The 24,655-nt window shown below is 46.0% G+C and overlaps 1 protein-coding gene across 3 annotated transcripts in view; it reads right to left on the reverse strand.

Annotated features, from left to right (window-relative positions):
- The window catches only part of DEF6 (DEF6 guanine nucleotide exchange factor), a 336,873-nt gene extending 327,149 nt beyond the window's left edge, over positions 1 to 9,724 (reverse strand). The window contains exons 1-2 of one of the 3 annotated variants that reach the window (XM_056557665.1): positions 9,561 to 9,724; positions 9,059 to 9,189 (exon numbers count right to left, since the gene is read on the reverse strand). In XM_056557665.1, coding sequence (XP_056413640.1) covers positions 9,059 to 9,154 — 96 coding nt within the window. In that variant the 5' untranslated portion in view covers positions 9,155 to 9,189; positions 9,561 to 9,724. Of the gene's footprint in view, positions 1 to 9,058 lie in introns of all 3 variants that reach the window. The other 2 variants (XM_056557667.1, XM_056557663.1) reach the window with 2 other exon arrangements.
- Positions 9,725 to 24,655: the final 14,931 nt, after the last annotated feature.

The raw sequence follows: 24,655 nt of genomic DNA on the forward strand, positions 1-24,655 counted from the left end.
TTCTATTAAAAAATCTTAATCCTTCCAGTACTTATTAGCTGCTGAATACTACAGTGGAAACTATTTTCTTTTTGGAAAACAGAGCTCTCTGCTGACATTACAGAGCACAGTTCCATTAAGAACTGTCCAGAGTAGGAGAAAATCCCCATAGCAAACATATGCTGCTCTGGACAGTTCCTAAAATGGGCTTTAGCCGTGGGTCCTTGCTGCCCGTAGCAACCGGGACCCACCGGGTTTAACCGGTGAGAACGGTTTAAACCCTGTTGTACTGGACCAAGGCGTACAGGTACGCCCTGAGTCCTTAAGGATTGGGGATGTAGGGCTTATGCATACGCCCTGCGTCCCCAATAGGGTAAGAAACATGACATAACATAAGCCAAGCACTTCTGCAGTTTGAAGAGCGCTCAGGATCTGAGCTCGCTTCATACCTGGTGGATCTAGGCTGCTATCAGCAGCTGGGACCTAAGGCCAATGGCAACATCGCCGATTAGGCCGATGTTTGGCATTAACCCTTTAGACACCTAAATGGGAGATTTAGCTCCAGCTGGCTGATCAGGCGCTGGAAGGGCCTTTAACTGCCTCCTCGCCACCTGATCGGGGCTCCTTTAGTGCAGAAAGCTATGGCAGGCTATAGTTTCCTATAGGAATAAAATTATTGTAAAGTTAAAAAAATAATAATAAATGTGAACAAGCCCCTTCCAAATAAATTTGGACCATTTCCCCCTTTTTCAAAAAAAATTATGTAAACAAAAATATGTGTGGTATCACCGCTTGCGGTAATGACCGAACTATTAAAATATAATGGTAATGATCCCGTATGGTGAACGGCCTAAACATTTTTTAAAAAGTCCAAAATTGCTGCGTTTTTGTGACATCACATTTAAAAGATTTTTTATATCAAGCTATTAAAAACTTACACACCTCAAAATAGGATATGCTGGAGATAACTGTTTCAAACGTATCTTTGATTTGCTAGAAATGTCATGATAGACTAATCATGCAATTTATGGCAACCACAGAGCTTACTGTGAAGTATGACAGTCATACTGTATATTGCACTTCATACACGTTTCCTTTGCCCTCTACTAGTGGAAAAGAATGCAACATGATTTAGAATGCATTAAAATTGTTTTATCAGGGTCCGAGTACAGGACGATCCTCAAATGAGCCTAGGCTGATTTCAGAACCAAAATCTTTGTGCTTGTGTGTATGCTACAGTGCCAAGAAAGTCTATCATGCATTAAAAGTGGAAGTTCACATCTTCTGTATAAAGTATGGGCCTTTCTGGTGTAGTACTGAAAGGGTTAAGATTTGTTGGGGGGGAGAGTACAGAGCGATGGGGGGCGAGTACAGAGCGGTGGGGGGCGAGTACAGATCGGTGGGGGGAGAGTACAGAGCAGTGGGGGGGGGGAGAGTACAGAGCAGTGGGGGGGGGGCGAGTACAGAGCAGTGGGGGGGGGCTAGTACAGAGCAGTGGGGGGGCTAGTACAGAGCTGGGGTGGGAGTACAGAGCTGGGGGGGGGCAGTACAGAGCTGGGGGGGGAGTACAGAGCTGGGGGGGGGGGGAGTACAGAGCTGGGGTGGAGTACAGAGCTGGGGTGGAGTACACTGCTGGGGGGTTCAGAGCTGGGGGGGAGTACAGAGCTGGGGGGGAGTACAGAGCTGGGGGGGGAGTAGAGAGATTGGGGGAGTACAGAGCTGGGGGGGAGTACAGAGCTGGGGGGGGGAGTACAGAGCTGGGGGTACAGAGCTTGGGGGGGGGGAGTACAGAGCTGTGGGGGGAGTACAGATCTGGGGGGAGTACAGAGCTGGGGGGAGTACAGAGCTGGGGGGGGGGGAGTACAGAGCTGGGGGGAGTACAGAGCTGGGGGGGGGGGAGTACAGAGCTGGGGTGGAGTACAGAGCTGGGGTGGAGTACACTGCTGGGGGGTTCAGAGCTGGGGGGGAGTACAGAGCTGGGGGGGAGTACAGAGCTGGGGGGGAGTACAGAGATTGGGGGAGTACAGAGCTGGGGGGGAGTACAGAGCTGGGGGGGGGGGGAGTACAGAGCTGGGGGTACAGAGCTTGGGGGGGGAGTACAGAGCTGGGGGGAGTACAGAGCTGGGGGGAGTACAGAGCTGGGGGGAGTACAGCGCTGGGGGGAGTACAGAGCTGGGGGGAGTACAGAGCTGGGGGGGGGAGTACAGAGCTGGGGGGAGTACAGAGCTGGGGGGGGAGTACAGAGCTGGGGGGGGGGAGTACAGAGCTGGGGGGAGTACAGAGCTGGGGGGGAGTACAGAGCTGGGGGGGAGTACAGAGCTGGGGGGAGTACAGAGCTGGGGGGAGTACAGAGCTGGGGGGGAGTACAGAGCTGCGGGGGAGTACAGAGCTGGGGGGGGGAGTACAGAGCTGGGGGGGGGAGTACAGAGCTGGGGGGGAGTACAGAGCTGGGGGGGGGGAGTACAGATCTCTGCTAGAGGGCAGTTCAGGTCTCTGCTGGGGGCTCACTGCAGTGCTGAGGGAGCAGGGCAGCCTTTCCTTTCTTCACTCTCGGGGATCCAGCATGATAGGGGAACTGCAGGCGCGGGGCTGCTGGGAGGAGTCAATAGAGGTCAGCTGACACATGTCATGTGATGAGCCTGCTCCTCATTGGCTCAGTGTGCCTGCTGACATATATGACACTGCCCAGCGGTCCCTGTCTTGAGCCTATGAAGCGCTCCCAGCGCTGGTCTGTATCTATGAGGGATCAGACTTGTATTTAGTTATATCTGATCTGTGCTGGACGATCTTCTCCTTACTGAGTGTCTCCTATTCTCCTGCAGAGAAGGCGACATTTAGTAAGAAGAAGAAAACAGCACAGGGCAGATGTAACTGTGAGACAGTGCAGAATGGAGCGGCCCAAGTCCCGGCATACGCTGACAGACTCACAGTTACTCTTGTAAGTACCTACTAGTGCGGCTAGAGCATACTGCGGTGACTGGTGCGGGGCACAGCACGGTAATAACTTTGTATGTCATCGCTTGTGGGGCCATCACTATTATAATTAAAGCCACAGGTGGCGCCCTAATTAAGGGGGCGCTCTAGGCGGTCGCCTACTTAGTCTATGGCAAGAGCCGGCCCTGACTGGCTCCGGAATGTTAAACAGATTTGTAAATTACTTCTATTAAAAAATCTTAATCCTTCCAATAGTGTCACGATCACACCCTATCGGTCCAGCCAAGACGCTAGAGAGAGTGTGATGGTGCAAGGGTTAAAGCCGCCAGACCTCTGGGTATCCACTTCTAGTCCCAGCAAGTCACCAAATTAACCCTTAGATAAACGTGTTTCACACGAGCTGCCTTCAGAAAGGTGAGCTCATATATTTAGAGATCAAAGACCAGAGCTGATTAATTAAACATTTAATCTGATAAAAGGTATCACAGTGCTGACTATATAAAAATACAGAAACAAATGACATACAGTTACAAAAATATATAAAAGAGTTTAGCAAGTTCAGAAAGCAAAAATGAAGTTCTTACAGCGTAATAGTATAGCAGTCCATGGGAGTGAGTCTCCAGCTGTCCTTAGGATGGTCTTGTCAGCTTGGGGCACAGATCTTTAACAACAACCTGACTCTAGCATTGTTAAATATTATATATCTCCTTTTTGGAGGGACTCCATTCCCCCCTCCCCTCTGATCCCACCAGGGGGGCATCTCTCTTCCTGGCCCTCTTATCTGGTTGATTATATGATGGGACCGGAGTGCAGAACTTCAAAGACGATGTAAACACACAGCCAGACCCCCCCCCCCCCCCATAAACTGCAATACACAAAAACACAGGATACACCGTCTGAATGACCCCTCACACCCCCAGGTCTTAGTTTATACACAGATGCAATAATAAAACACAGGTATGTCTCCATAATCAGGCCTTGGGCCTGACAAATAGTTATTAGCTCCAGGCCGATAGATCTGTCTCCCTTAACCATCTATTTCTCTTCTTGATGCATTCCCAGGCAAAGATGGCACTGAAGGGGCCTAGTACCTGATTAAGCTGCCTCCTGCAGGATTCTCCACCAGTAGCTGGAGGACACACAGCCGTTCTTCTGGTGTCCAGTGCGGTGGAGAAAAGAGCGGATAACCTGCAGAGTGTAACTGTGGGTGACCGGGTGACAGTGGGTTTGCGAGATACGGGAGCCTCCTTTACCTTGGTGCAGCCTGAAGTGGTGGATACAGAGGACATCATCCCTGGAAGAACCATGGCTTTAAAAGGAATTGGAGGTGTGCGGCCTGCTGTGCCCATGGCCCGTGTGTACCTGGATTGGGGTACAGGCAAAGGTTTGCGGGAGGTGGGGGTCTCTGAGGACATCCCTGTTAATGTTCTGCTGGGGAATGATTTGGGTTGGATGCTCTGTCATTATGCTCCAGAGGACACTACCTGCACAGCGGAAGGGCTAGGAGAGAGCCCTGTTCATTCTGAGGTACTGTGCGAGACTTTGGGAGACACTGCGAGATGTGGAAACTGGGAGGGGGTGCAGGGGATTGATAATTGTTTACCTGTGACTGAACCAGTAATGTTTTCCAAAAGTGGAATGTGGTGTATTGTAAAATGTGGTGACAATGCATTGCCAATGCCAAAACTAGTGGAGATGGGCTAGGGGGAGGGGTTGATGTGCCGCTGGTGACATTTAAGGATGAGGGATCAGCAGTGAGCTTTATGTCCCAATCCAGTGAGCCTAAGAAGGATGAAGGATCAGCAGTGAGCGATTAACCCTTAGATAAACGTGTTTCACCCGAGCTGCCTTCAGAAAGGTGAGCTCATATATTTAGAGATCAAAGACCAGAGCTGATTAATTAAACATTTAATCTGATAAAAGGTATCACAGTGCTGACTATATAAAAATACAGAAACAAATGACATACAGTTACAAAAATATATAAAAGAGTTTAGCAAGTTCAGAAAGCAGTCCATGGGAGTGAGTCTCCAGCTGTCCTTAGGATGGTCTTGTCAGCTTGGGGCACATATCTTTAACAACAACCTGACTCTAGCATTGTTAAATATTATATATCTCCTTTTTGGAGGGACTCCATTCCCCCCTCCCCTCTGATCCCACCAGGGGGGCATCTCTCTTCCTGGCCCTCTTTTCTGGTTGATTATATGATGGGACCAGAGTGCAGAACTTCAAAGACGATGTAAACACACAGCCAGACCCCCCCCCCCCCTCCAATAAACTGCAATATACAGGATACACTGTCTGAATGACCCCTCACACCCCCAGGTCTTAGTTTATACACAGATGTAATAATAAAACACAGGTATGTTTCCATAATCAGGCCTTGGGCCTGACAAATAGTTATTAGCTTCTGAAGTTGAGTTGTTGTTTTCTGTCTAACTGCTCTCTGATGACTCACGTCCCGAGAGCTGTGCAGTTCCTATGGGGATATTCTCCCATCATGCACAGCTCCTGGGACGTGACATGATCATTGAGCAGTTAGACAGAAAACTTCAGAAGCTAATAACTATTGGAAGGATTAAGATTTTTTAATAGAAGTAATTTACAAATCTGTTTAACTTTCTGGAACCAGTTGATATATATATATATATAAAAAAAGGTTTTGCCTGGAATACCCCTTTAAGTTCCTTCAAGCAACTAACTACAGTATTAAAAGGGCTATAAGTTCAGTCCTTGTGTCTTGCAACAGCTGGAGGCACCCTGGTTGGGAGGGAACCGCTGGTTAAAAGGGGTACTCCGGTGTAAAACTTAATTTCCTTCAAGCAACTAACTACAGTATTAAAAGGGCTATAAGTTTTGTCCATGTGTCTTGCAACTGCTGGAGGCACCCTGGTTGGGGACCTCTGCTTAAAAGGGGGAGGCTCTAACTATGTGCTGCCTAATATGGGGGAATCTATGTGCTGCCTAAAGGCGGGCTCTATGTGCTGCCTAAAGGGGGGCTCTAACTATGTGCTGCTTAACATGGGGGAATCTATGTGCTGCCTAAAGGGGTGATCTAACTATGTGCTGCCTAAAGGGAGGCTCTCCGTATGTGCTGCCTAAAGGGGGGCTCTAACTATGTGCTGCCTAATATGGGGGAATCTATGTGCTGCCTAAAGGGGGGATCTAACTATGTGATGCCTAAAGGGGGGCTCTATGTGCTGCCTAAAGGGGGCTAAAGCACGTTATTCCAAAGAATTTAGGAATAATAGGTAATTTATGCCCTTTATGGATTAAAACCAGACTCTGCATCAACTATGTAATTTTCCATGGGAGTTTTGCCATGGATCCCCCTCCAGCACACCACAGTCCAGGTATTAGACCCCTTGAAACAACTTTTAAATCACTATTGTGGCCAGAAAGAGTCCCTGTGGGTTATAAAATTTGCCTGTCCATTGAAGTCAATGGCGGTTCGCCCGGTTCGCGAACATTTGCGGAAGTTCGCGTTCGCCATTGGCAAGCCGAAAATTTTATGTTCGTGACATCAATACCCCTTAACGACGCCGGACGTAAATGTACGTCCTGTGAGCTGGTACTTAACGCGCCAGGACGTACATTTACGTCCTTAGCATAACAGCGCAGCATCAAAGCGATGCCCGGATCATGCGTGGCAGGACTATTAAAGTGTAAAAATAAAAGTTAAAAAAGAAAGTAAAAAAATTTTGAAAACCCCCCTCCCCAATAAAAACGTAAATTGTCCCATTTTCCCTATTTCACCCCCAAAAAGTGTTAATAAAAATATTTTATATACATATTTGGTATTGCCGCTTGCATAAATATCTGAAATATTAAAATAAAATGTTAATGATACCATACGGTGAACGGCGTGAACGTAAAAAAAAAAGTCCAAAATAGCTACTTTTTGTCTAACATTTTATTCCCCAAAAAATTTATAAAAAATGGATTAAAAGTTTTATATAAGCAAATATGGTATCAATATAAAGTAAAGATCACGGCGCAAAGAATGAGCCCTCATACCGCTGCTTATACGGAAAAATGAAAAAGTTATAGGTCTTCAAAATAGAGGGATTTTAAACGTACTAGTTTGGTTAAAAAGTTTGCGATTTTTTTAAGCACAACAGTAATAGAAAAGTATGTTATCATGGGTATCATTTTAATCCTATTGACCCAAAGAATAAGGAACACATGTCATTTTACCGTTATTTCTACGGCGTGAAAACTAAATCTTCCAAAATTAGCAAAATTGCGGTTTTCTTTTTAATTTCCCCACACAAATAGTATTTTATTGGTTGCGCCATACATTTTATGGTAAAGTGAGTGATGGCATTACAACGGACAACTGGTCACGCAAAAAACAAGCCCTCACTCTAGTCAGTGGATGAAAATATAAAAGAGTTATGATTCTTGAAGGTGAGGAGGAAAAAACGAATACGTATGTGCTGCCTAATATGGGGGAATCTATGTGCTGCCTAAAGGGGGGCTCTAACTATGTGCTGCTTAACATGGGGGAATCTATGTGCTGCCTAAAGGGGTGATCTAACTATGTGCTGCCTAAAGGGGTCTCTAAGTGCTGCCTAAAGGGAGGCTCTCCCTATGTGCTGCCTAAAGGGGGGCTCTAACTATGTGCTGCCAATTATGGGGGAATCTATGTGCTGCCTAAAGGGGGGATCTAACTATGTGATGCCTAAAGGGGGGCTCTATGTGCTGCCTAAAGGGGGCTAAAGCACGTTATTTCAAAGAATTTAGGAATAATAGGTAATTTATGCCCTTTATGGATTAAAACCAGACTCTGCATCAACTATGTAATTTTCCATGGGAGTTTTGCCATGGATCCCCCTCCAGCACACCACAGTCCAGGTATTAGACCCCTTGAAACAACTTTTAAATCACTATTGTGGCCAGAAAGAGTCCCTGTGGGTTATAAAATTTGCCTGCCCATTGAAGTCAATGGCGGTTTGCCCGGTTCGCGAACATTTGCGGAAGTTCGCGTTCGCCATTGGCGAACCGAAAATTTTATGTTCGTGACATCAATACCCCTTAACGACGCCGGACGTAAATGTACGTCCTGTGAGCTGGTACTTAACGCGCCAGGACGTACATTTACGTCCTTAGCATAACAGCGAGCATCAAAGCGATGCCCGGATCATGCGTGGCAGGACTATTAAAGTGTAAAAATAAAAGTAAAAAAATAAAGTAAAAAAATTTTGAAAACCCCCCCTCCCCAATAAAAACGTAAATTGTCCCATTTTCCATATTTCACCCCCAAAAAGTGTTAATAAAAATATTTTATATACATATTTGGTATTGCCGCTTGCATAAATATCTGAAATATTAAAATAAAATGTTAATGATACCATACGGTGAACGGCGTGAACGTAAAAAAAAAAGTCCAAAATAGCTACTTTTTGTCTAACATTTTATTCCCAAAAAATTTTATAAAAAATGGATTAAAAGTTTTATATAAGCAAATATGGTATCAATATAAAGTAAAGATCACGGCGCAAAGAATTAGCCCTCATACCGCTGCTTATACAGAAAAATGAAAAAGTTATAGGTCTTCAAAATAGAGGGATTTTAAATGTACTAGTTTGGTTAAAAAGTTTGCGATTTTTTTAAGCACAACAGTAATAGAAAAGTATGTTATCATGGGTATCATTTTAATCCTATTGACCCAAAGAATAAGGAACACATGTCATTTTACCGTTATTTCTACGGCGTGAAAACTAAATCTTCCAAAATTAGCAAAATTGCGGTTTTCTTTTTAATTTCCCCACACAAATAGTATTTTATTGGTTGCGCCATACATTTTATGGTAAAGTGAGTGATGGCATTACAACGGACAACTGGTCACGCAAAAAACAAGCCCTCACACTAGTCAGTGGATGAAAATATAAAAGAGTTATGATTTTTGAAGGTGAGGAGGAAAAAACGAATACGTAAAAATAATATTGTCTGAGTCCTTAAGGCCCAAATGGGCTGAGTCCTTGAGGGGTTAAAACAGACATAAAGAAAGTGGCACATAAGTTTTTCAACATTGGAGGTACATTTTAAGAAAAAATACCATGAAGTTTATATTAGATACTGCAAGAATCCATTTATTTAAACCTGGATTAGAGATCCTTAGAAAAGGATGGAAAGCACTCACCTTTAGCTGAGATTTGGAGACTTTGCCACTCTTCTCTGTGTCCAGTGATGTAAAGGCGTACCAAACAGATTTCAGAAGCTCAGTCCTTAGTGACATGCTGTGCTCTAATGGTACACGACTCTTCCACTCTGCTAAATCATACAGTCGCATACAAATGACATGTGCACATTACATGACACACAGACAGTTTGAGTTCCCCATGTTTTTAACACCTTAAAATCCAACTATCAACTATGACTGACTTCAGCTAACCTAGTACTCACAGAGCTGCGGTTTGTGCTGTAGTACAGGTCCCCTGTACAATTTATATCACGCAAAATCATCAGAAACTGGCAAAGATATGCTTTGCTATATGTATTACAAGCCCTTCATGCAAAAATGTGTCCTGCTTAGCAAAATACCACACTCTGCAGATCTCTTGTCACTGACAATAAGTCACAGTCTACAGCTTTCTTGTCACACACAATAGCACCACACAGTTTACAGCTTTTTTGTCACTTACATTAGCACCACATAGACTACAGCCCTCTTGTCACACACCACAGCACCGAACAGTTTATCCTTATTCACCGCTGCACTGTACTAATCTCACTAACATGTATGCTCTGTTACATGGTGACCACAAATGTGTAAAATGCAGACACGCTACCAAACCCAATCATTTTGTCAGACTTACAGATTACTCAGACATTGCTGCATCTACCACTTCCTGCTGACAAAGCCACCCAATGGCATTCAGTTCGGTCTGTAAACTGTATAAACTTAGCATATAAGGGGCACATTACATCATATACGGGGACATTTATCATTGTTGCTTCAGCAAGCGAGTTCTGTAGGCATTTTTTTTTTTTTGCTCTTGGTTTTGTTTATGTATGACATATTTATTATACTATCACAGGGGGTTGATAAATTTGGCTCACCTAAGCAAAAACCAATAAATCACTTTTGAATACCATTTTTTTTAGCACACATAAGCAAAAACCAAGAAATGACTTCAGAACACCAATTTGCAGTTTTGAAAAAAATAAAATAAAATGTGCAATATTTATGTGTGTGTGTGTGTGTGTGTGTGTGTTTATTACATTTTTTTTACCACTTTTTTTCCCTAAATGTACTAACTCATTTTTTTTTTTACTTCTCATTTCAGATCCATGTATCCTGTGGATTATTTTAGATTCTGAGGAGTACAATGACCCGTGTTTTTTTTGTTTTTTTTTTGTTTAATGTTAATAAAATGGTTAACGAGGGCTTTTGGGGGAGTGTTTTTGGGAATACATTTTTTTTATACGTGTTGTTTTATTAATTTTTTTATTTACTTGACAGGCTTAGTAGTGAAAGTTGTTTTATAGAGGGATATACAGTGCATTGGCAGACAGGCCATACACTTGCACTTGGCAAGTGTATGGCATGTCTGCCGATGCATGAGGGAGCCTGTAGGATCCAGGAAGCACTGAACCCGCCATCTAAACTTAGATGCTGGAGTATTCTCTGCCCCAGCAGGCTCTCACTAAGAGACAACAGCAGCACCCTTTGAAAGGGTTTTTTCCTTCCTCTCCACTGTATATTTCTCCAGGACTGGCTAGTCCTGTCCTGTACCCTGGGCCTAGCAGCTGCATTCAGTGGACTATCATCTATACCACTAACCCCACTGTGGGTCTATATGTGAGTTTTTTGCTCGCTCACGGTGAGCACCCATTACCTACTCTCCTACTAACCCCCCTCACCTGTCATCAACGGTATCACACTAGGCGCCTTCCCGCCGGTCTTCCCTTTTTTCAGTTTTATAGAGGGAGGCCATTACTAAGCCAGGCTTTGCGTTAGCCACAAAAACAGCTGGCTCTAACCCCCAATTATTACCCCAGCACCCACCGCCACAGGGGTGCTACCAACAGACCCGGAGCATCAAAAATGGCGCTCTTGGGCCTAGGCAGTAACAGGCTGGTGTTATTTAGGTTGGGGAGGGCCAATAACAATGGTCCTCGCCCACTCTGGTAACGTCAGGCTGTTGCTGCTTGGTTGGTATTTGGCTGAGAATAAAAATAGGGGGAACCTTATGCTTTTTTTTTCATAAATAATAATAAAAATAAAATAAACGCATAGGGTTCCCCCTTTTTTTTATTTTCAGCCAAATACCAACCAAGCAGCAACCTCCCCAGCCTAAATAACGCCAGCCTGTTACTGCCTAAGCCCAGGAGCGCCATTTTTGATGCTCCGGGCCTGTTGGTACTAGTGGTGGTGGGTACCGGGGTAATAATTGGGGGCTATCACTAGCTGTTTTTAGGGCTAATGCTAAGCCCAGCTTAGTAATGGTTTCTGTCTATAAGATAGCTTCCACTACTAAGCCTGTGAAGGAAGTAAATAAATAAATAAATAAATAAATAAAAACACGTTTATAAAAATGTTATTCCCCACAAACCTTGACTAACCACTTTATTAACATTAAACAAAAAGAAAAAAAACACTGGTCATCAACACAGTCCACCTAATCCTAAGTAGTCCACAGGATACAAGGATCTGAAATGAGGAAAAAAAATCTGAGGCATCTCCCGTGCCGCACAACCAAAACTCCCAGCATGCCCTTACAGTAAGGACATGCTGGGAGATGTAGTCATGTGGTGCGGGCGAGTGACAGCCTTGTCACCTACCCCCCCAGCTGCATGACTACAACTCCCAGCATGACTTTACAGTAAGGTCATGCTAGGAGTTGTAGTAGTGTGGCAGGTGGCAGGTGACAAGGTTGTCACCCACCCCACAACTACAACTCCGGGCATGCTGGAAGTTGTAGTAGTGCGGCAGGGGGCAGGTGACAAGCTTGTCACCCACCCCACAACTACAACTTCCAGCATGCTCTTACTGTAAGGGCATGCTGGGAGTTGTAGTTGTGCAGCAGAGGGCAGGTGACAAGCTTGTCACCCGCCCCCGCCCACAACTACAACTCCCAGCATGTCCTTACTGTAAGGACATGCTGGGAGATGTAGTCATGCAAGCCAGGGAAGCGGGCGGTAATGCGCTTCTGCTTCCTGGCCGGCAGTGATAAGAAAACCACGATAATTTCATATTTCCCTCCAGATCCCGTGTCACGGGGCGGGAAATTTGAAATGACAGTGAACTCCACAGCGCCGTAGCAAAGGGAGCCCGGGCTGGCATAACACTGCAGCTCCCCGGACTCTCGCAGCCAGGTCAGGAGATGTGCAGGAGCCATCCCTGCCATCCTTCAGCATGTACCGTAGTGCTGAGGGATGGCAGGGACGGCTCCTACACATCTCCCAGCCCGTCTACAGGAGTCCCAGGCAGCTGCAGAGTGATGCCACCCTGGGCTCCTTTTAACATATAAAGGAGCCGCAGAGTTTTTCTATCCCATACTGTAAGATCGAATTTCCTGCCGGGTGCCGTGATTGCCTGCTCAGTCCCGGTCAATCATGGGACCGAGCGGGAAATGTGAAATTACAGTAGGGGATACAGAAACTCTGCTGCCCCGAGGTATGTTAAAAGGAGCCCTGGCTGGCATCACTCTGCAGCTGCCCGGGCTCCACCTGATTCTATCCCCGCTACCCTAACTTAATGACAGGGACACTGCTTTACATCCCCCCCCTTGTCTGCTGCACATCTCCTGCCTGCTACAAGACTACAACTCCCAGCATGCCCTCACTGTAAGGGCATGCTGGGAGTTGTAGTCTTGCAACAGGTAGCAGACAGATGGGAGATGTGCCGCGCGGGTGTGTGGGAGACAAGGGGGGGGGGATGTAATGCAGTGACCCCGTCTTTGTAAGGGTATCAGGGAGAAAATATGACGGAGCCCAGATGGCTGCAGAGTGATGCCAGCCCGGGCTCCATTATAGGGTTGTTACATCATATTTCCCGCTGGAGCTGGGATGACGGCTGCCAGTGGAAAATATAAAATTTTCTCTCCAAAGCCGTTTTGTTAACCAGCTCCGGGTTTGCGACTTTTTGCGCGACTTTCACACTTGATAAATCCCTGACCACTGCAAAGTGAAAAATAAAATTTACTTTCGTAGGCTCTTTTGTGGCTTTTTGCTTACAGCCAAAAGTCGTACAATATTTTGCTGAGTTGCAAATGCAACTTTTTGTGAGACTTTTGTAAGCAAAAAAAAGCTCTAAATCCCTTGATAAATGTCCCCCATCAAGTTCAACCTATAACCCTAATGAGTTCCTACTGAGTTGATCCTACAGGTAAAAATTCCTTTCTGACTCCAAATATGGCAGTCAGAATAAATCCCTGGATCAATGTTCTGTCCCTATACATGTAGTATATATAACCAGTTATGTTATTTTTTAACTATTTTACAGCGTTAACCATGACCACCTCCTCCGGGAGAGAATTCCACAGTCTCACTGCTTTTACAGTAAAGAACCCCATGTCTGTGCTGGTGTAGAAACCTTCTTTCCTCTAAACGTAGAGGATGCCTCCTTGTTATAGATACAGTCCTGGGTATAAATAGATCATGGGAGAGATCTCTGTACTGTCCCCTGATATATTTATACATAGTTATTAGGTCACCCTTAAGTCTTTTTTCTAAACTAAATAACCCTAATTCTGATAATCTTTCTGGGTACTGTAGTTCTCCCATTCCCTGTATTACCCTGGCTGCCCGTCTTTGAACCCTCTCAAGCTCCACTATATTTTTCTTGTACACTGGTGCCCAGTACTGTACACAGTATTCTATGGGTGGTCTGACTAGTGATTTGTACAGTGGTAGAATTATTTCTTTGTCGTGGGCATCTACAATCATGGCCATAAATGTTGGCACCCATGACATTTTTTCATAGAATAAAATTGCAGTAACCCAAGTTTTGCAATACACATGTTTATTCCCTTTGTGTGTATTGGAACTAAACCAATTAGACATATTGTCACACCAAACTCCAAAAATGGTCTGGAAAAAATTATTGGCACCCTTAACTTAATATTTGGTTACACACCCTTTGGAAAAAAACTGAAATCAGTCGCTTCCTATAACCATCAATAAGCTTATTACACCTCTCAGCCGAAATGTTGGACCACTCTTCCTTTGCAAACTGCTCCAGGTCTCTCTTATTGGAAGGGCACCTTTTCCCAGCAGCAATTTTAAGATCTCTCCACAGGTGTTCAATGGGATTTAGATCTGGACTCACTGCTGGCCACTTCAGAACTCTCCAGCGCTTTGTTGCCATCCATTTCTAGGTGCTTTTTGACGTATGTTTGGGGTCATTATCCTGCTGGAAGACCCAAGATCTCGGATGCAAACCCAGCTTTTTAACACTGGGCTCTACAGTGCGACCCAAATCCATCTTTAATCCTCAGATTTTATGATGCCTTGCCCACATTCAAGGCACCCAGTGCCAGAGGGAGCAAAACAACCCCAAAACATCATTGAACCTCCACCATATTTCAATGTAGGTTCCGTTTTCTGTAAACAGTAGAATGATGTGCCTTACCAAAAAGTTCATTTTGGAAAATGTAGTCTTGTTTTTTTATGTCTCTGTGTCAGCAGTGGGGTCCTCCTGGATCTCCTGCCATAGTGTTTCATTTCATTTAAATGTCAACGGATAGTTTGCGCTGACACTGATGCTCCCTGAGCCTGCAGGACAGCTTGAATATCTTTGGAACTTGTTTGGGGCTGCTTATCCACCATCCGGACTATCCTGCGTTGACACCTTTTATCAATTTTTCTCTTCTGTCTACGCCCAGGGAGATTAGCTACAGTGCCATGGGTCGCAAACTTCTTGATATTATTGCGCACTATGGACAAAGGCAAATCTAGATCTCTGGAGATGGACTTATAACATTGAGATTGCTGATATTTTCCCACTATTTTGGTTCTCAAGTCATCAGACAGTTTTCTTCTCCTGTTTCTGCTGTCCATGCTTAGTGTAGCACACACATACACACAATGCAATGAACTTCTCTCCTTTTTATCTGCTTTCAGGTGTGATTTTTTTATTGCCCACACCTGTTACTTGCCCCATGCTTGAAACAATCTTATTTATTCACAAGTTTGAAAGGATGCCAATAATTTTGTCCAGACCATTTTTGGAGTTTAGTGTGACATTATGTCCAATTTGCTTTTTTTCCTCCCTTTTTTTGTTTAGTTCCAATACACACAAAGGGAATAAACATGTGTATAGCAAAACGTGCTACTGCCAGGGCTGCCATCAGAAATGCCTCAATGCCTGGACCCCCCCCCCTGTCGTCTGCCCCAATATTATTTTATTTTCTTATTATATATTTCTAATTAGATTAGAGCAGAGTGCGGTGTTGAATAACACTGTGCTGTTAAAGGAGTAAAAAATAACTTAGCCCCCCGCTATCTCCTGCACGGCTGGAAGGGGGGCATGCTATACCCCGCATGGAGCGCCGGTCGACACGCCCCTCCATGTACCCCATAGAGATGCATGGAGGGGGCGTGCTGGCCGCGGTTTCCTGCGGGGTAGAGACGTCAGCTTCCAGCAAACTGCCAGGGTCCCGCAAGGGGGGTCCCAGTACTTGCACTCCCCTGCGATCGATAACTTATCCCATATCCTTGGATAGGGGATAAGTTGTTTTTCACCAGACTACTCCTTTAACAGTGGGGCCTACCCAAACTATATGAAAGCAACTATTAACAGAGAGCCTACCCAAACTATATAGGGGCTCCATATAGTTTGGGTAGGCCCCTCTGTTAATAGTTGCCCCATAGTTGTGGTAGGCCCCTCTGTTAATAGTTGCCCCCATAGGTGTAGCTAGAAACCACAGGGCCCGATGCAAAAAATTACCTGAAAATAATACTGCCACACACTGTACCCACTAAATATAATACTGCCACACACTGTACCCACTAAATATAATACTGCCATACACTGTACCCTGAATACTGCCCCACACTGTATCCACTGAATATAATATTACCATACACTGTACCCACTAAATATAATCCTGCCACACACTGTACCCTGAATATAATGCTGCTCCACACTGTATCCACTGAATATAATACTGCCACACACTTTACCCTGAATATAATGCTGCTCCACACTGTATCCACTGAATAAAATACTGCCACATATGCATACACATCATATATACATATACACCCCCTCTTATCCTCATTACTCCTCATCACCCCCATAACCCCCCGCCAAACCTCTCCTCATCATTACTATAACTCCCCCCCCCCACCTCTCCTCGTCACTACTATAACCAAAGGGGGTTATAGGGGGTGATGAGGAGAGGTGCGGGGGGGCACTTCTCTTCATCACCCCCCATAACCCCCCCTGCACCTCTCATCACCCCATAACCCCCTGCACCTCTCATCACCTCCATAACCCCCCTGCACCTCCCATCACCCCCATAACCCCCTGCACGTCTCATCACCCCCATAACCCCCCTGCACCTCTCATCATCCCCATAACCCTCCTGCACCTCTCATCACCACCACCCCACGGCACCTCTCATCCCCCCATAACACCCCCCTGCACCTCTAATGACCCCCATAACCCCCCTGCACCTCTCATCATCCCCATAACCCCCCTGCACTTCTCATCACCCCCATAACCCCCCTGCACTTCTCATCACCCCACTCCCCTGCACCTCTCCTCATCACCCCCGTAACCCCCCCGCACCTCTTATCACCCCCATCACCCACCCCCGCACCTCTCATCACCCTCATAACACCCGCCTGCACCTCTTATTACCCTCATAACACCCCCTGCACCTCTCATCAGCCCCATAACAACCCTGAACCTCTTATCACCCCCATAACACCCTTGCACCTCTTATCATCCCCATAAAACCCCCCTTCACCTCTCATTACCCCCCATAACACCCCCTGCAACTCTTGTCACCCCCATAACACCCCCTGCACCTCTCATTACCCCATAACACCCCCCTGCACCTCTTATCACCCCCATAACACCCCCCTGCACCTCTTATGACCCCCCATAACACCCCTGCACCTATTATCACCCAAATAACACCCCTGCACCTCTTATGACCCCCATAACACATCACCTGCACCTCTTATCACCCCCATAACACCCCTGCACCTCTTATCACCCCACAACACCCCCCCCTGCACTGCTTATCACCCCATAACACCCCTGCACCTCTCACCACCCCCATAACCCCCCTCCCCCCCACACACACACACCCACACACACACACCCCTCTCATCACCATTGTAGTCCCCTAACAGCCCCCCCCCGACCTGCCAGGCCCCCCCGCGCCAGTTTACTTACCCTGCCGGGGATCGATGCCATGACGTGAGGCTGCTGCTCATAGTCCTGTCACTACACGGGGAGGATGCTGGAGGTTCGCGTGGGGGACGTAAGCAGGGACAGGTCAGGTGATTGGAGTAGACGTGCGTGCCTGAGCGGGGCACGTGACGTCTCTACTCCCATCAGCCCCTGACCTGTCCGGCCCTGCTTTGTTTCCCGCACCCTACAAAAAGATAATTTTATTGAAATGTGCGGGCCCCCCGGACTATGAGGCCTGATCATAGTCCTGGGGGCACCCAGCGGTCAGTGAGTGACAGTGGCAGTCACTCACTGACAGGCCAATTAAATTAAAAAAATAAAAAAAAGGTCCAGGGATGTCTGGGCCTCCCTGAAGCTCCGGGCCCCATACAGGTGTATGGGTTGTACCCCCCTGATGGTGGCCCTGGTTGCTGCAATCCTTTTCTGTGAGAAATACTTCATTTTCTAGAAAAATTTCAGGGGTACCAACATTTACGGGTATTACTGTATGCCCCTATTGATGCACCCCATGATTTTATTTGCCTTGGCTGCAGCTGCCCAACACTGGTCACTACAGCTAAATTTACTATTAACTAAGACTCCCAAGTCCTTTTCCACATCAGTAGTCCCAAGTGAGCTCCCATTTAATACATAATCCCAGCCCGGGTTTTTCTTCCCCATTCCCCATGTGCATTACCTTACATTTATCAGGGTGGAACCTCATCTGCCACTTCTCAGCCCAAACCTCCAACCTATCCTGATCCATTTGGAACAGTTCACTGTCCTCTATAGTGTTTACCGTTTTACAGAGTTTAGCTTCATCTGCAAAGATTGCTACTTTACTATTCAACCCCTCTATCATTAAAATATTTTAAATAGAACAGGACAAATAACAATAAAGGTCATCCCACCCTACTGTTGGCACTTGTAATAAAGTCCAAATATATATATGAAATACATATACATTTTTTGTAATACATAGGTCCTCTGATCCAATTTATCCCTATTTGCCCGCCCTGTCTATTCCCCTCCTTAAGCCCCGCATGCACCTACAGAGCCTATATATATATATATATATATATATATATATATATATGTTTTGTGGAGATATATATATATATTTTTCAGTAAATAAGGGAAGTACCTTAATTTATCTATATGTTTCTACTATCAGCCTTACATCTATATTAACTGAGTGGATTCTGATCCCTCTGTGGTATGTTCGGAGATTAGCCCGCTTTTAAAACCATTACCAGCAGTGATATGTCTCTTAGCTTGCGATAATAGCAGCTGTTTCACTATGTATCCAAATCCGGGAGCGATGGAGTTAACAGGGTTTCGTTCGCTCACAGTGTTTTCCTGTGCGCGAGTGATGTGTGCGCTGCTGCGGCGTCAGCTGTGGCACACGTCACTTACGAAGCTCCACCCGCCGCTCCGGAAGCGGATATGAGATCAGACGCCGCTCTAGCTCACTCGTGCGCACAGTAGCCGGCACAATTGCACGGCTCCCCGTCACAGCGCGTTTGCGCAGGAGACGAGCGGGGACGCAGGAACTCAAACAGTGAGTAAGACCTCTGATGTTATCTCCACAGATCTAATGGATGAGCCTCACTACATATTGTCTATATGTGTTTCTTTTATTGCAGGGTCTACAGACTGGACCACATGAGGCATTCCCAGCTCACTTTTTCATTTGTGTACTGTATCTGTCAGGCACAACCCAAGTCGCTACTGTATCGACGACTGGGACTTGATTTCATTTTTGCTCTATTAACCCCTTCAGGACGGAGCCCATTTTGGCCTTAAGGACCGGAGCGTTTTTTTGCACATCTGACCACTGTCACTTTAAACATTAATAACTCTGGAATGCTTTTAGTTATCATTCTGATTCCGAGATTTTTTTTTCGTGACATATTCTACTTTAACATAGTGGTAAATTTTTGTCGATACTTGCATCCTTTCTTGGTGAAAAATCCGTAAATTTGATGAAAAATTTGAAAATTTAGCATTTTTCTAACTTTGAAGCTCTCTGCTTGTAAGGAAAATGGATATTACGAATACATTTTTTTTTGGTTCACATATACAATATGTCTACTTTATGTTTGCATCATAAAATTGAAGTGTTTTTACTTTTGGAAGACACCAGAGGGCTTCAAAGTTCAGCAGCAATTTTCCGATTTTTCACAAAATTTTCAAACTCAGTATTTTTCAGGGACCAGTTCAGGTTTGAAGTGGATTTGAAGGGTCTTCATATTAGAAATACCCCATAAATGACCCCATTATAAAAACTACACCCCCCAGTCAGCCTTTTAACCCTTTAGGTGTTTCACACGAATAGCAGCAAAGTGAAGGAGAAATTTCACAATCTTCATTTTTTATACTCACATGTTCTTGTAGACCCAATTTTTGAATTTTTACAAGGGGTAAAAGGACAAAATTTTTACTTGTATTTGTAGCCCAATTTCTCTCGAGTAAGCACATACCTCATATGTCTATGTAAAGTGTTCGGCGGGCGCAGTAGAGGGCTCAGAAGGGAAGGAGCGACAAGGGGATTTTGGAGAGTACGTTTTTCTGAAATGGTTTTTGGGGGGCATGTTACCTTTAGGAAGCCCTTATGGTGCCAGAACAGCAAAAAAAAAACACATGGCATACCATTTTGGAAACTAGACCCCTCGGGGAATGTAACATGGGATAAAGTGAACCTTAATACCCCACAGGTGTTTCACGACTTTTGCAAATGTAAAAAAAAAAAAATAAATTTTACCTAAAATGCTTGTTTTCCCCCAAAATTTTTATTTTTAAAAATGGTAATAGCAGAAAATACCCCTAAAAATTTGAAGCCCAATTTCTCCCGATTCAGAAAACACCCCATATGGGGGTGAAAAGTGCTCTGCTGGCGCACTACAGGTCTCAGAAGAGAAGGAGTCACATTTGGCTTTTTGAACGCAAATATTTCTCTGGGGGCATGCCGCATTTAGGAAGCCCCTATGGTGCCAGAACAGCAAAAAAAAAACCACATGGCATACCATTTTGGAAACTAGACCCCTCGGGGAACGTAACAAGGGGTTAAGTGAACCTTTATACCCCACAGGTGTTTCACGACTTTTGCATATGTAAAAAAAAAAATTTTTTTTTTACCTAAAATGCTTGTTTTCCCAAAAATTTTACATTTTTAAAAAGGGTAAAAGCAGAAAATACCCCCCAAAATTTGTAACACAATTTCTCCCGAGTACGTCGATACCCCATATGTGACCCTAAACCGTTGCCTTGAAATACGACAGGGCTCCAAAGTGAGAGCGCCATGCGCATTTGAGGCCTAAATTAGGGATTGCATAGGGGTGGACATAGGGGTATTCTACGCCAGTGATTCCCAAACAGGGTGCCTCCAGCTGTTGCAAAACTCCCAGCATGCCTGGACAGTCAACGGCTGTCCGACAATACTGGGAGTTGTTTTGCAACAGCTGGAGGCTCCGTTCTGGAAACAGTGGCGTACCAGACGTTTTTCATTTTTATTGGGGAGGGGAGGGGGGCTGTGTTGGGGTATGTGTATATGTAGTGTTTTTTACTTTTTATTTTATTTTTTGTGTTAGTGTAGTGTAGTGTTTTTAGGGTACAGTCGCACGGGCGGGGGTTCACAGTAGTTTCTCGCTGGCAATTTGAGCTGCAGCAGAAAGTTTGCGGCAGCTCAAATTTGCAGCCAGATACTTACTGTAATCCTCCGCCCATGTGAGTGTACCCTGTACGTTCACATTGGGGGGGACATCCAGCTGTTGCAAAACTACAACTCCCAGCATGCCCGTTGGCTGTCGGTGACTGCTGAGAGTTGCAGTTTTGCAACAACTGTAGGCACACTGGTTATGTATCACTGAGTTTGTGACCTAACTCAGTGTTTCACAACCAGTGTGCCTCCAGCTGTTGCAAAACTACAACTCCCAGCATGTACGGTGCATGGTGTACGGTGACTGCTGAGAGTTGTAGTTTGCAACAGCTGGAGGCACACCGGTCGTGAAACACTGAGTTAGGTAAAAAAAAAAACTCTGAGTTTCACAACCAGTGTGCCTTCAGCTGTTGCAAAACTACAACTCTCAGCAGTCATCGACAGCCAACGGGCATGCTGGGAGTTGTAGTTATGCAGCCAGCAGATGCACCACTACAACTCCCAGCATGCACTTTAGCTGTTTGTGCAAGCTGGGAGTTGTAGTTAGACAACAGCTGAAGGTACACTTTTCCATAGAAAGAATGTGCCTCCAGCTGTTGCAAAACCATAAGTCCCAGCATGCCCATAAGGCAATGCTGGGAGTTGTGGTGGTCTGCCTCCTGCTGTTGCATAACTACAGCTCCCAGCATGCTCTTTTTGCATGCTGGGAGCTGTTGCTAAGCAACAGCAGGAGGCTGTCACTCACCTCCTGCTGCTGCCGGCACACAGGTCAGTCCCGCCGCCGCAGCTGCTCCTGGGGCCCCGATCCCAACAGGGGCGCCGGGGATCGGGGTCCCCAGCACCCGGGGTCGTCTTCCCGCACCCGCTCACGCCCTCCGGAAGAGGGGCGGAGCGGGTGCGGGAGTGACACCCGCAGCAGGCGCCCTGATTGGTCGGCCGGTAATCCGGCCGACGAATCAGGGCGATCGTGAGGTGGCACCAGTGCCACCTCACCCCTGCAGGCTCTGGCTGTTCGGGGCCGTCAGAGACGGCCCCGAACAGCCAGTAATTCCGGGTCACCGGGTCACTGGAGACCCGATTGACCCGGAATCGCCGCAGATCGCTGGACTGAATTGTCCAGCGATCTGCGGCGATCGCCGACATGGGGGGGCATAATGACCCCCCTGGGCGATATGCCGGGATGCCTGCTGAACGATTTCAGCAGGCATCCGGCTCCGGTCCCCAACCGGCTCGCGGTGGGGGCTGGAATTCCCACGGCGTATGGATACGCCCTCGGTCCTTAAGGACTCGGGATTCAGGGCGTATCCATACGCCCTATGTCCTGAAGAGGTTAACAGAGTATTGATCAGTATATGCTAAACCTTATTGATTGAGTCATTGTCTCCTCTTATGCCCCTGAGGAAGACATTTAACTGTTGGGCTATTATTGGAGACGTGTAGACTGAGATAGTGACTATACACACTAGCATTTAGATTATGCAATTGTTTAATATTGACTTTAACAGGAGTCTATTTTTTGCGTCATTTTGGAGGGCAAACCACTTGCCCAATTATTTACTCACAATATATTATATGTGTTTTAGTGATGAACTAGTAAAAGTTATGTTTTATGTCACTCCCCACCATATGCCTAATAGAACAGGACACAAGACTAGTAACAGTCACCCAATCAGAATAAGTACCATTAATAACCACCCTCTGTTCCCTATCACTGAGCCAGTTACTTACCCACTTGCACACATTTTCCCCCAGCCCCATCCTTCTCATTTTATGCACCAACCTTTTATGTGGCACCGAATCAAATGCTTTGGAAAAATCCAGATATACGACATCCAGTGATTCCCCCTGGTCCAGTCTGGAGCTCACCTCCTCATAAAAGCTGATCAGGTTAGTTTAACAGGACCGATCCCTCATAAACCCATGCTGATATGGGGGTCATACACAGGGGCGGACTGACCGGGCGGTCCATTCGGCCGTGGTCTGTAGGCCCGGCCAGGAAAAGGGTCCGCTGTCCGGCACCGCCTGTCATATCAAATCTTTTTTTTTTTAAATGTATATTTGTTTTTTTTAAATAGCCGGGCCCGGCACGGGGAAAGGGCCCGCCACAGCCACTAGGTCGGAGCCTGGAGCTGTTACAGTTATTCCGCTCCCAGACAGCCACTGTAGCGGCAGCCCTTTAAGAGAACCGCAGTGGCTGCCTGGGAGCGGCGCTTAGGTCACGGGAACTGCACATCCGGCAGTGCCAGAGTTTACTGCTGTCGCTGAAGACCAGTGCACCCGGCCTGCTTGTCCTCTGTGTATGGAGCTCTGCTTCTCCTCAGTGTCCGGGAGCCATGCTTGTCCTCAGTGTCCGGGAGCCCTGCTTGTCCTCAGTGTCCGGGAGTCCTGCTTGTCCTCAGTGTACAGTGCCCTGCTTGTCCTCAGTGTCCGGGAGCCCTGCTTGTCCTCAGTGTCCGGGAGCCCTGCTTGTCCTCAGTGTCCGGGAGCCCTTCTTGTCCTCAGTGTCCGGGAGCCCTGCTTGTCCTCAGTGTACAGTGCCCTGCTTGTCCTCAGTGTAAGGGAGCCCTGCTTGTGATCAGTAGTGTTGCTCGCGAATATTCGCAATTCGAATTTTATTCGCGAATATTGCATATTCACGAATTCGCGAATATTCGCGAATATAGCGCTATATATTCGTAATTACGAATATTATTTTTTTTTTCACAGTACACATCACAGGGATCACCCCTCTCTGCTTCCAGCTTGTGTGATGTAAAGAAGACTGTTTGAGACTGACGTGCCTATTTTAGCACATGCGAAAATGTGCATATGCTCATTTTCGAATATGCAAATTTTCGCTTATGCTAATTTTTGTTTATGCTAATTTTCGCATATTCTTATTTTCATATTGCATATGCGAAAATAAAGCGCAAATATTACAAATATGCGAATTTAGCAAATATATGACGAATATTCGTCCATATATTCGCGAAATATCGCAAATTCGAATATGGCCTATGCCGCTCAACACTAGTCATCAGTGTCCAGAGCCCTGTTTGTCCTCAATGTACAGAGCCCTGCTTGCCCTCAGTATCCGGCAGCCATGCTTGTCCTCAGTGTCCGGGAGCCCTGCTTGTACATAGTGTGCAAAGCCCTGCTTGTTGTCAGTGTATGGAGCCCTCTCAGTGTACAGAACCCTGTCAGTGCTCAGAGCCCTGCTGAAGTGCCCTGATCTCTCTGCCGGCTTTCTCAGTCGACATCTGCATGGACCCAAAAACAGGCTAGCCTGGCCAGGTGGGTGGCTTATGAATTGTACAGTTGTATGCATCTTCTACCTGCCGTTCAACGTTCCCTACATGATGGCACAGTCTGACATATAAGTTGTGTATGTGAAATATAACTTATATCTCTGACTGTACCGTCATGTAGGGGGCGATGAAAGGCAGGTAGAAGATGGAGTAGGCTTCCCAGCAGCACAGAGTATTTCTGGCAGGGACAGTAGTTAGGCAGACAGTTTGACTCACTACAGTTCTCGCCAGAAATCCTCTGTGCTGCTGTGCTAATTCTGTAATAAATCTAAGAGGCCTCAGCCTCACCCAAGCAAGAGGCAAAAAAGGTAAAGTGTGTGGCTTATAAATGGACTAGTTGCTATTTTCTACCTGCCTTTCACCGCTCACTATATGATGTCACAGTCAGAGATATGAGTTATATACAGTATCTGACTGTGCCATCATGTAGTGAGTAGTGTT

This window comes from Hyla sarda, chromosome 2 (assembly GCF_029499605.1).
Source record: "Hyla sarda isolate aHylSar1 chromosome 2, aHylSar1.hap1, whole genome shotgun sequence".
Taxonomy (NCBI): Eukaryota; Metazoa; Chordata; class Amphibia; order Anura; family Hylidae; genus Hyla; species Hyla sarda.